This window comes from Nothobranchius furzeri, chromosome 18 (assembly GCF_043380555.1).
Source record: "Nothobranchius furzeri strain GRZ-AD chromosome 18, NfurGRZ-RIMD1, whole genome shotgun sequence".
NCBI lineage: Eukaryota > Metazoa > Chordata > Actinopteri > Cyprinodontiformes > Nothobranchiidae > Nothobranchius > Nothobranchius furzeri.
In genome coordinates this window covers 40,471,396-40,483,124 of record NC_091758.1, presented here as the reverse complement: position 1 = coordinate 40,483,124, position 11,729 = coordinate 40,471,396, and the positions used below count along the sequence as shown (strand labels likewise).

Sequence of the window (11,729 nt, the reverse complement as noted above, 5' to 3'; positions counted from 1 at the left end):
GTTGTTCGCCAACCGCCAATAAAACACCAGAAGAAGAAGAAGATGGCGACTGTGCTGTAGTGAAACTTGCGTGTTTTTCATTACCTGATTCGGTTCCGCTGTTCTTTTACTTTATTAGAACATGAAGTCGGACGTGGAGGAGTTAATGCCGAGGCTCCTGCCGCTGGAGACCGGAGGCGGGAGCGGAAACCTGGACTTGAGTGGAACCCCCAGAAACCCCCAGGAGTACCTCCGACAGGTCCAGTATGTTCGAGCCGAACCGTCTCGAGAATCAGAACCATGTTCGACCACGGAGCTTTATAAGTTTGGTGTTTCATTAGGTTGGAGGCCTCTTTATGCCCGGAGGTGGTCGTTGCTCAGATCGATCCCACAAAACTGAAGAAGCAAACTGTTAATGTGTCGGTAAGTGACACACACACACACACACACACACACACACACACACACACACACACACACACACACACACACACCACATGTTTAACATGTTTTGGTTCCAGGTAGCAGGATGTCATGCTGCTCCTCAGGGCTTCTCCCCCAGCCTCAGGTGGCAACAGCAGCAAGTCAGTAACTTCTCTGACGTCAGACAGGTGAGACTTCACAGTAACACACGTTACGAACATGTCCACACAGTAACACACGTTACGAACATGTCCACACAGTAACACACGTTACGAACATGTCCACACTGGACAGTGTCCTTTAGTCACTTTTGTTTCTCAGAGCATCACCAAGAACAGGCAACACTGGAGGAGCCAAATTCTGGATGACAACGTGCAGATGGTGAGATTTTTATTCACTACTCAAACCGAAATCAGCATTCTTTCAAGGGGAGACAGAAATCCCATGTTAAGGTGGATTTGAAGCACCTGTAAGAATCTTGTCATGCAGCATCACACTGGAGGTTTGGTTTATGCAAGCTTGACGCTGGTGTCTTACAGCCGAGGCTGACCGATGAGGAGGGCTGGAAGAGGTTTTGTTTAGGGGAGAACGTTTATCAGGGAACTTCATCCGGCCCGACGGATGCACACCAAGAACCAGCATTGGACTACGGCAAGGTTATACAACTGTTTACACCTTATTGCCTTTGTGAGCGCTTACTCCTCAGAATGAGTTTACCTGATTTAAATCGATCAAAGCTGAGATGTTTCCACATTCTACTTCTCCCACAAAAGCAAACAATCTAAACAGATAAAGTGTATTTATTTAATCCTTTGATGATCCGCCACTCATGAAAATTCTGTGGCACCTTCATGAGACCAAGGAAGTGAAGTCTCACTGATGGTTTGTTTGGGTCTAGATTGGCTTCCCTCCCTTCCTGAGCATCGTAAGCAGACTAAACCAGGTAAACGGGGGTCTACGATGACATCCATGTTGTTTTTAGCCAGTTTAACAGTCTTAATATTTTTGTCTCAGTCCACAGTTCTCATGTTGTTAGATGTTCTGATCAGCTGGTTTGAAGAGCGAGAGTTTGTTCCACAGCTGGTGAGTTTGCTTCTCGTCTCCAGCTGGTTGACAACAAATCTAATGCTAGTGGAAATATAGTTTTTTAAATTTTCGCACGAAAATAAATTGTTAGAACTCCAGGGCCCTCATTCATCAAACAAACTTATGCACAGATCTGCACGTAGGAACAGTTTTACACACTGCATACATGTAGCGACATGAATGGCCATATTTGTGACCCAAAGGTCACACTTCCCCAGCTAGGTCACGCTGTCCTGGCTGAACTTCTGTCCACAGATTATCCATCACAGGAGACGCACAGTCTTCTAGAACCATCTTTAATCTGACTGCCTTTAATCTGTCTGCTGTTCCATCCTAAGATGAAGGACACTTCAAGATTTAAAATAATCATTTTTAATAAACTCTTTTCACTGTTTATTACAAGGTTCATAAATAATCATCACGGTTCATTATAAATGTATTTAATTACTGAAATGAATTATTATTCTTTGGTTAATAATTATTATTTATGATAATCAGTAATGTTTACCAGTGTAAAGAAGGTCATGTACACTTATACACACCATGCAGGACACTGAATTCAGGGTAAAGGTAACCACCTCACATGTCTTTGCTCCATAACCAAAGCTTTCTATCTCTGAGAGGGCGTGTTCTGAGTTTTAATAAAACCCAAAACTCCTCAGTTCAAGCTGACAGTTCTGAACCAACCAAAACCTCTCCGTGGCACGAGAGTCCCAGAGGACAAGGGTCGGCCGCCCGAAGCCTCCACTAAGCTGTTCTGTCACGCTGATAGAATCGCTCCGAATAAACGCCACCTGCACCAGCTGACACAAAACTCCTTCAGAGTTAAGACGCAAACTCAACACCTGTGTGCCAGCGGCAACTCTTGGACCAGAGAGTCGGTACCACTCGCGCCTTCCCTACCGGACCGAGTACCCAGAGGCTGACAACATCCTTCCTTGACCTCCGGATCCACACAGAGGGTCGCCTGATGGGTGAGGTAGAACACAGATTGCGTCTGATGCTGTCATCTCTAAGAAACAACTTAGTTAGCTGCAAAACAAACTCTTTCACCCAGAACGCGTTTCTCTCTGAAAGAAACCTTCTGAGATTCCAGTCACACATCCAACACACGCATTTCATTTTAGCTTTCATCCAGACACAGGTTTGCTTTTAATACCAAGTTTTAATATCAAAGCTGTTATAAATTGTCATCTTTAAATTGTTCGTTATAAATTCTTAACTTTTTAAACCTGACTCTTCTTTGAAATGAAACACAGAATGGTGTAAATTTGGTTATTGAACGAGCAAAGATTCCTTTAAATATTCCGATTTAATAAATAAACTTTTGCTATTAATTTAAATCTCTTAAATTAAATATTAATCTTTGGATTAAATATAGACCAAGCCCGTTGGTGTATGAACTTCTATCGATTATATAAATATCCTGGATATTTATACATAAGTTTCATTTGCTAATTTGTTTGATTTTTCTCAGCATTTAGCCAAGCTGATAGCAAACCGCGTTAAATTCTAGTATGTAGATTATCTACGCGACATAAAAATGTTCCTAAGTACAAGAACGTCTCTGTTCTTGTGTACAAACAGGACCGAGAAATCACAAAACCGAAGGTATTACTTATCTACGCGTTCCTAACAGCAACGTTTGGTCCTCACTCTCGTTAAAGTTACTTGTTGCTCGTTCTTGTGACCAAATATGGTTAACTGAGGGCGTTTCTGTATGTGAATGAACACACGGGCACCTGGGTGGGGTGGTGATGGAGACACCAGTGGCGCCAGCGTACGGCAGCCTTGCCTCTGTCTGTGTGACCCAGGGCAGCTGTAGCTACAATGTAGCTCATCACCATCAGTGTGTGAATGTTTCTGTGCACGAGTGAATGTCTGTTGTGTTGTAAAGCACCTTGGGGGGTTGTAAAACTCTAGAAGGTGCTATGTCAATTGCAGGCCATTCACGTGGGATTTCTCCACAGTGGGTTGCCAGGGAACACGAGTATGGCCGTGCTTCATAAATCAGGAGATTGTCCGTGTGAACCAACATTTCAAATATCATTCTTAGGACGGAATACAGGAGATTCTGTCGACGTTTGATGAATGAGGTTCCTGGTTTTCCTGATTATGAAATTCCTAACGCTGCTTTTCCCAAAAGGGTTGTTGGTTGTACGCTTTACTGGCCTGCTTAGAGAAACCGTTGCTGCCTGAAGCGCACTCCTCCATCCGACAGCTGGCTAGACGGTGCGCCCAGCTCCGCAGCACTCTGGTATGATGGAAACCCGAGTGTCCTTCAGGATTCTGACGGCGTATTTTATTGTGACGTCTGTAATGATTAAATTCTTCCAACAGGATTGTCAGGAGAATGAGAATCTGCCTGCTCTCAACCTACTCATCTGTCTGGTTGCTAGGTGACTCCAATAATGTCTACATTACCCATAAAATCAACAATGCAGCTGAAGTTAGAGCCTGAAATCCTGCGACTCACCACCTCTCGTTTTTCCTGCAGATACTTTGAGCAGAGTGATCTGGCAGACCAGCCGGAGTAAACACGAAGCCGAACCACCAGGGGATGTGGCTCGTGGCAGCAAGACTCGTATGAGGAAGTGTGTGTGTGATATTTTTGTAAAGCTGAAACTTCGTATTTGTGGATTAAATTTATGATTCTTATTCTTGGTTTGCTTTTGTGGTTTTACAAGCATCCTGAATGGCAGGAAACATGGAACTAGTGAAAACCAGTGTTGTGTTGGGAACGTCACTTTTAAAAAGTAATTATTTTGTCAAAAAAGTAACTAAGTTACTTACTGAGTTAAAAAATTATAAAAGTAACTAATTACCAACAAAAATAACTTTCATTACCTTTTTTCATTAAAGAATGCAAGAGAAATGGGTTCCCCTCTTAAACTTCATTTACTATAAATTTCAACAATAATGAAATATAAATGACTGGAACATAAAATGTTTTCTATAAAACAATAATTAAGCACTTAACAGGAGGAACGACAAACAGGAACATTACACTAATCCAGACTACTAAAACATCACTGCGATATTTAACAAGACCCTAATCAGCTAACATTTATAATTGCAAATAGAAGCACCTGTAAAGGTTCCTGAGCCTTTACATGGTCTCTCAGTCTAGTTAAATTACAGAAATGTAATTTTGCACAGTATTTTAATTTTTCCAGCTTAACATAATTGCGTATTTTTAGCAACATTTCTGCTGCTGCTAATTAGTAATGGTTAAATAAAAATCCTTTAAAATGACACTAGAAGAGGCACAAGCCTGATGGAGGACTTACATTTACTAACGTGGGTCAGACCCAACCACAGAAGAGCTGAAGCTGGGTGGTAAACACACACAGGTAGCTCTGATAACACCTGAGCTCCATGACGTCTCAGACTGATGCATCAGTGTTACAGCGGGACTAAAGACGTGATCAGAAACAGGTTACAGCTGGATGATCTAGGAAGGTAGAAGATCAGGACGTCTGAGCAGGTGAGCGGACCTTCGGGACGTCCCGCTGTCACATTCCTCGTTCTTCACGAGCCATGATGCTCTTGGATGAAAACAGCCACCTCTTTAGATCTCAATCAGCTGATGTCGGCTTCACCGCCGCGCTGCTGAATCAGCAGCGCACGCATTTTCTCAACAGTAACGGAAACAGCGTTATGATAAAAGATGATAATTAATGACTCGTTACTGAAAAAAACTACTTTTAAGTAACGCCGTTATTCCCATCTCTGGTGAAAACATACATTTTAAATTTAATCTGTCGACTAATTTAACATTTTAAAACCGAAAGTCCAACCAGAACAAGGAAACACATTTATGCCAATACCTCAAGTTTATTTGAAGCAGATTACAGGATAAAAAATAAAAGTCAAATCAAAACATTTGAACAGATCACATCAGACATGAACCAGACTGGTAAACAGCTGATCAGCACGAACCATTTTTAACCAGACGACCGTTTCTATGCATCAACACTCTTAATGCTGGACAATCAGACTTAAAACAAAAGTAAAGAAACCCGGATTTAAAAACAAGCTCGGACTCGTTCACTAGAGACTCCCGTTAGAAATCACATTTTAGGTGCAGCAACAATCCACATTACAACGTAAAACACCCACTGCTCATTAGGGAAATCCGCTTGGCTTTGACCAACTACATCCAACGAGTCGCTTCATTCAAAACTTCCAACATCGAGAGGAAAAGTCGTTTACTTAAAAGAAATGTGATTAAAATGTAATCTCCCGTCTCAGCTGCAGTTTTGTTGTTCCAGAAGCTTAAATCAGTGTCTCTTGGCCTTCCTGTCTCCATCTTTATGCTCCCTATCACTCCGGGAAGACCTACCCTTCCCCTCATCGCTCCTCTTCCTCCTCTCCTTCACGTCCCTCCCACCTCCACTACTCCCGCCTTTTTTATGGTGACTTCTCTCATCTCCTTTCTTTGCATTTCTACCTCTATCCGATGGCCGACGCTTCCGCTTGCCGCCGTCTCGGCTGCGGCTGCTTGATGACGAGGAAGAAGAGGACGAGGACGATGAGGAGTGGCTGGATCCTGAGGAAGAAGAAGAGGAACTTCCACTGGAGGAGGATCCAGAAGAGGACGAGGAGCTGTTGCTTTGACTGCGGCGTTTCTTCTGCTCCTTTTCCTTCTTCCTCCCTCTGCCGTCCTTCTCACCCTCCTTCACAGGAGTGACAACAGGAAGGGCTCCAGAGGCCTCCTGAGAATCTGGCAGCTTTTGTGGGGCTTCCTCCCCCGACTCTCTTTCGACTGTCTGGCTCTCGTTGGTGGGCTCCTGGTCGTTGGACCCAGGAGTGGTGGGATTCTGGACAGGAGGAGTGGAGGCCACCTGTGGTTCTTGGGCCGGAGAAGCCGCCTCTGTGCCCCGGGACTGAACGGCTGGTTCTCCTGCAGCAAGCCCATCGCTGCGGTCTGGTGCTTCCTGGCTGCTCTCAGCTGTTTCAGATATCTGCACACCTGGAGTCTTTTCATCTTGGAGCTCCGCGAGCCGCTGCTGACTGACTGTTTCTACCTCTTTCTCCTCAACCACATCTTTCTCTGCCTTTTCCTCCACCTCCATCTCTTCTGACTGTGGACTTGTCTCCTTTTCTTCCTTCTCCTCATCCCCTTCCTCCCCCTTTTGCTCCCCCTTTTTCTCCTCTTTCCCCTCCTGACTTACCTCCATCTCTTCCTCCTCATCTTCTTCTATTTTCTTTAAAACTTCTTTCTCTTCTTCATTTACATTGCTAGTTCCTTCTCCCTCTGTTGTCTTTTTACTCTCATCCTTCTCTACCTCTACCTCTTCCTCTTCGTCCTCATCTTCGTCCATTCCCTTTTCACCCCTTTTACCTGTCCGCTTGTCTACCTGACCTGCTGGCTTACCCTCCGCTGGGCGCTCCGTCCTTGTAGCAATGTTGGCGTCCTGCTCGCGGTTCGGCTGTCGCCGGGGGCGTGACTCCATCTTGTTGAGGTGTTCGGCAAATGCCTCACGCCTCTCCTCAAAAACAGCTGATTGGAGAGAAAAGCTCAGGCGTTAGTGGCAGGGACTCGTTTGGAATAGTTGGCAAAAACACCAAACCCAGCTGACCATTTAGTTTCTTGGTGGATTCCTCGAGGAGTTTCTGAGTGGCCGAGCACATTTTCCCAGGCAGGAAGAAGAGGTGAGGCTTGGTCTTTGTGCGGATGTATTTCAGCAGGCGATTGTTGTGGCTGGTCCACTCCTCTTGCTGTTTGAGACACAAGAAAACTTATTTAACACCACCAGAAACCGTCTGTTGTTCCAGATGTTTCCAAAGCACCGTATTGATTAGGGTTGCACAATATATCGTAAATATATCGTTATCGCGATATCAGCATGCACAATATACATATCGCAATGAACGGTCAGCTCAAATGTTTGCTACACATGATGCGTTCTGTCAATCAAATGAAAGCATTATGTTTTTTTTTTTAACAACACAAATAGAGCTCTTCACCCATTTGGCCAATCAGGTGGGTTCTCATTGGTCGGATGCCCGCCCCCGAGGCGGACGGCACTTCATGTTGATGGTTAGGAAACACCCGAGTTAGCTTTGCCTCTTTCTGCTTTTCCCGGGATCCACCGTCTTTTCTTCATTTTCTTTTTCCCTTTCCTCATCTTTTACTTTTCTAATTTTTATGATTTTTTAAAAATTTCTTTGTTTTTGATTATTTTTGTTCGCGAGTTAAGTTTTTATTTATCGCAAGTAATATCGTCATCGCAATATTAATCATTACCGAATATCACAGGTTTACCTAATATCGTGCAGTATTGGCTTTAAGTTTTAACCATTTTTTAAATATGTGAGCGCTGGAGAGCAGAAACAGGGCTTTTCCTGACTACCATCCTGACCGTGCACCAACACATGCATACTCTGCATTCAACTGCCTCACTTTTATTAAAGGCCAAATATTTTTTCGTTAAGTGTTTTAATCTAAGCTTCTGTTAACAGAATATTCCGTTTGACGTTTCAAGTGAAACAAAACAGGTTTGCTGCTAAAAAATATGAAATAAAACAAAATGATCAGGCTGAAATAACACTCTTATTATGAAAGGCTCAATAATATGCATTAATTAGTGTTTAGTTCCTTTTCCCCATCTGATATTTACAGTTAAAATAATTTTAAATATTTGACCTACATTTAAGTAACATTTTAGGTTTGTATTAATAACACTCATCTTAGTCATAATAACACATAAATATATGCATTAAAATACAATGCATTTCATTAACATGCATCTGTGCTGGAAATGGTAATAACATTTAATTTCTGCTGCTAACAATGTAACGGTGGCATGTCTATTATGTACGGGACTTGGCAATAATCCAGATTAAATTATGTTCAAAGATAGAAGCGTTTCTGAATTATATACTACAACGGCCTGCCGTAGGCTTGTAGCAGTAATGTGACTCGTATCTACAGCGGTTCTGATCCGTAGCGCTGCAGGATGCAGAATAAACAGGATGGTGGGGACTTTTCATCCGCTTGTAGAGTTTAGTCTCTTAGTTTTACATCATCATATATTTATCCGTGCGCCACTTGATCGTGAGACTGCTACCCGTTAGCTTTAGCGTTAGCCAATCTGCGTGTAGCTGCACTTTTGATCCCAAACTTTGGACCGGTTCTGCCTTTGCTGGTTCCTTTATTTTCCTCCCCTGCATCCAGATTTCCACACTGTGCGCCAGTAAAAAGCATTTTTCTTACACGTAACTTTTGTTCAATAAAGTTTCAGGGGAAAATAGAAATTCAAAGATGTTGCACCAGTGCTACGTTTAAAAATAGACAGACACGCACAGACACCCCTGTACAGCCCTGCTCTGATATGGAAGAGCCTGGGGGGGAATCAGGACGTGAATAGCACCAACCACAGATCTGTACCAACTAGCGAGAAAAACAATTTTTGATCTTTGTCAGCAGCGGTTTTAGTGCTTTTCGGTGCACCGCTGCGGATACAGCACCCCTGTAGTGGTGCAACTGCAGTTAAAATAACATCCATATAGCTGGGGGCAGAGTGAAATCAGGCTGGGGCGGCACCAAATTAGCTGGAGGCGGCCGCCACGCAAATTTGAACGCAGGAAAAACCCTGAGAAACGCACGCAAAATATTTTCTCACCAGCTGAGCCAATTCCACTTTCTGTTCCAGCAGTCTCAGCTCAGTCTGCTTGGCTCTCCTCTCTTCAAACAGTTCTCTCTTTTCGTTCTCCACCTTCTTTTTCTCAGCCTCAGCTTGAACCTCGAGCTTCTGCTCGATCTCGGAGCGTCTCTTCAGCTGCACCGTGAACAGATGATGTCAGCGATAAGCAGGAAGAAGAAAAAAACCAACAACCCTCCAAAACAACATGATCCAGGCTGACCTCGGCCACCTCAGGAGCACCCTCACCTTATCTGAAGACTCGTTTGATTCCTGCTTGAATTTCTGCAGCGTTCCCATCAGCAGGCCAAACATACGCCGATTCCTGAGAAGGATGTTTCAATTTCTCTAAATTTTCCTTACATGGTTATCTACTTAAAAGATTAATATTCTATAAAAAGGGTTTAAAAGGCCTGGGTGCAAATCTAGAGCTGAAGAACGGTGTTGGCCTACCTCTGTTTGCCCTTTTCATCCATAGTCTGATCCTGGATGAGATCTCGGCGTGTTCGCTCCTTGGAGGTAGCTACAACTGACGACTGCAACGCCGGCTAAAAGACGACGTACAATTGTGAAAAAGGCAAACAAATTATGCTTTCATAAATAAATGAAACTAATTAATGGAGTTCTGCACATATAAATAGAGGAATAAGACACCCAGCCCTACTTTTTTGACATCGTCATCATCCTCGGCGTCGCTGTCGTGACGCGCGTCTCTCCTGGCCCTCTGATCTCCTGCCAGCCTGCAAACACAAAAATAAAACAATCTGAATGAACTTAAAAAGCATCCGACTGCTTCAAAATCAGCAGCACGCCTCCAAAAGTCAAAGGGTTTCAACAACAGCAGGTGATGCTTGTGCTACATTAAAAAAAAAAATCATGCAACAGATGACTTTCAAGTTTATTTATAAAGCCCTTTCCTACCCCCAATCAAGCAGACCCAAGGTGCTGAACATAGCATAAAGAAAACACAGTAAAACAGATGTGTAGTAAAATACAAAAAACAAACCGTGGTCACTCTGATCCAAATGTGGCAATCTTGCAGGAACTTTCCACACAAACTGGTGAATTTATTTATTTATTTAAAGTTAAAAAAAATTTTAAAGATCTCACCTCAACAGGGCTCCTTGAATGTCCCTCTGCTTGGCAGGAGGGCCTCCGCTCCCCATGTCTGAGAGACTACGCCTGTGAAGGAACACAACATAGGGATAAAAAAAAAAAAAATAGGGCTTAAAGCCAAACAGGACAATCAGATTCGGTCATGAGGCGAGTTCACATACACCCAGTCTGTTTTTGGTTTTATTTCCTTAAAGACACACCTGGTACTCTTCGGGAAATAATAGACTTGTATGCAATTCCCAATGAAAGGTTTAAAACTTATGCAGTCACATGAGAAACAAAATAATGCCTTTATTTAATGGAGCAGTTGGAAGCACAGCTGACTACCAGCAAGAAGGTTGCAGGTTAAAAACCTGGCTGCTGCCTTTTTGCACAGAATTAGCATGTTCTCATGCATGTGTGATGTGATGGCCTGGTGCAAAGGTTTCCTCCCACAGACCAAAAGCGTGCATGTTGGGTTAATTTACTGCATCCTAAAATACTTTGAATAGATGGGTCTGCCAAATAAATCTTTATGCTCCCGTTTCAGTGTAACATTAATCCGTGTAGTTTTATAGCCGTTTTCTATGTGGTTTTTGTCTTGTTTATAACCAACTTCATCAACTTCCTGTTTGGTGTTTATAACACAAAGGTGTTAACTTATTACATAAGCTCCAACAAAGGAAGTCAAGTTTGAATCAGCTGCATCGTTGAAGGAGGCACCATCAGCGTTTTTGACTGGAGTGGGAAGTTTTACCTGAGCAGGTTGAGTCCTCTGCCTCTACCTCCTCCCAGGCCTGCTGCCATGGGGCCGCTGAGCCGGCGGATCTGACCCGGTCTGTAAACGGAAAATTAAAAAAAACAACAAATCAGCACTACAACTGCGCTTGAAACTAAAGTCAGTCAAATGTGTAGTTTATTCGTCGCCAGAAACCCCGATAATAATAAAGGTGACACCCAGACAACATTGAGTTTGGGCCTAAACTTTGCTTATTTTCTGCATTCAACTAATCACACCAAACACCAGATTAGCTTAATTTACACAGAAAAAATAAAATCAGTTTTACAAATAAAACAACTCCGATTGGATTTCTCTGCTCTAAGGCGACATCATGCTACTTTAGCACACGTAGCTTAAATGCTAGCGGGTTAGCAAGCACGATTACACATCGTTGTCCAAACATAGTTTTTTATTTTAGTTTTTACCTTGACTCATTTGGGTCTCGTCCAGTCAGTTTGCGAATATTATCATCCACGCTTTTCAAGCTTTCTTTGGCTTTTTCGAGCTGATCTTGTAAGCTCCGCACCGCCACCGCCATTTTGATGCTAGCTAGCGTGAATCACGTGTTTCTCTTCTTCTTCTTTTATCTGTACAGTCAGCTGTCAAACCAGCTCAATTGTGGATCTCCGCCACCTGCTGGACGGATATGCGAGAAACGACTTTATGAGGTATTTTTAAAAAGTAATTAATGGGACCTTTAGTCATTGCTTAAATAT

At 43.1% G+C, this 11,729-nt stretch overlaps 2 protein-coding genes across 3 annotated transcripts; one reads left to right on the top strand and one right to left on the bottom strand.

Moving 5' to 3' along the window:
* Nucleotides 1-4,146, top strand: gemin2 (gem (nuclear organelle) associated protein 2). Of its 2 annotated transcripts, none has more exons than XM_070547082.1 (10): nucleotides 1-243; nucleotides 321-402; nucleotides 501-590; nucleotides 697-783; nucleotides 942-1,058; nucleotides 1,301-1,345; nucleotides 1,417-1,485; nucleotides 3,635-3,745; nucleotides 3,829-3,887; nucleotides 3,986-4,146. In XM_070547082.1, exons 1-10 carry the CDS (start codon nucleotides 122-124, stop codon nucleotides 4,023-4,025), a joined length of 822 nt encoding a protein of 273 aa, XP_070403183.1. In that variant the 5' UTR covers nucleotides 1-121; the 3' UTR covers nucleotides 4,026-4,146. The 2 variants fall into 2 exon arrangements, with proteins under 2 accessions (XP_070403183.1, XP_070403184.1); XM_070547083.1 differs by having other exon boundaries at nucleotides 2-243; nucleotides 724-783.
* Nucleotides 4,147-5,450: 1,304 nt separating this feature from the next.
* On the bottom strand, nucleotides 5,451-11,608 carry pnn (pinin, desmosome associated protein). The gene is made up of 9 exons (XM_070547081.1): nucleotides 11,439-11,608; nucleotides 10,990-11,070; nucleotides 10,248-10,319; nucleotides 9,802-9,877; nucleotides 9,591-9,685; nucleotides 9,387-9,462; nucleotides 9,120-9,275; nucleotides 7,074-7,212; nucleotides 5,451-6,994 (listed from the first exon to the last, which is right to left on the bottom strand). Exons 1-9 carry the CDS (start codon nucleotides 11,549-11,551, stop codon nucleotides 5,772-5,774), a joined length of 2,031 nt encoding a protein of 676 aa, XP_070403182.1. The 5' UTR covers nucleotides 11,552-11,608; the 3' UTR covers nucleotides 5,451-5,771.
* Nucleotides 11,609-11,729: the final 121 nt, after the last annotated feature.

What these genes read in the sequence shown, in the direction of transcription:
- pnn (XM_070547081.1), bottom strand. Translation starts at nt 11,551, where the DNA reads ATGGCGGTGGCGGTGCGGAGCTTACAAGATCAGCTCGAAAAAGCCAAA. An exon ending in GATGAAAAGGGCAAACAGAG is followed by an intron (nt 9,463 to 9,590) that starts GTAGGCCAACAC and finishes CATCCTTCTCAG; the next exon opens with GAATCGGCGTATGTTTGGCC. An exon ending in AAGTGGAATTGGCTCAGCTG is followed by an intron (nt 7,213 to 9,119) that starts GTGAGAAAATAT and finishes TGTCTCAAACAG; the next exon opens with CAAGAGGAGTGGACCAGCCA.
- gemin2 (XM_070547082.1), top strand. Translation starts at nt 122, where the DNA reads ATGAAGTCGGACGTGGAGGAGTTAATGCCGAGGCTCCTGCCGCTGGAG. An exon ending in ACTTCTCTGACGTCAGACAG is followed by an intron (nt 591 to 696) that starts GTGAGACTTCAC and finishes CACACTGGACAG; the next exon opens with TGTCCTTTAGTCACTTTTGT. An exon ending in TCGTAAGCAGACTAAACCAG is followed by an intron (nt 1,346 to 1,416) that starts GTAAACGGGGGT and finishes TTTTTGTCTCAG; the next exon opens with TCCACAGTTCTCATGTTGTT.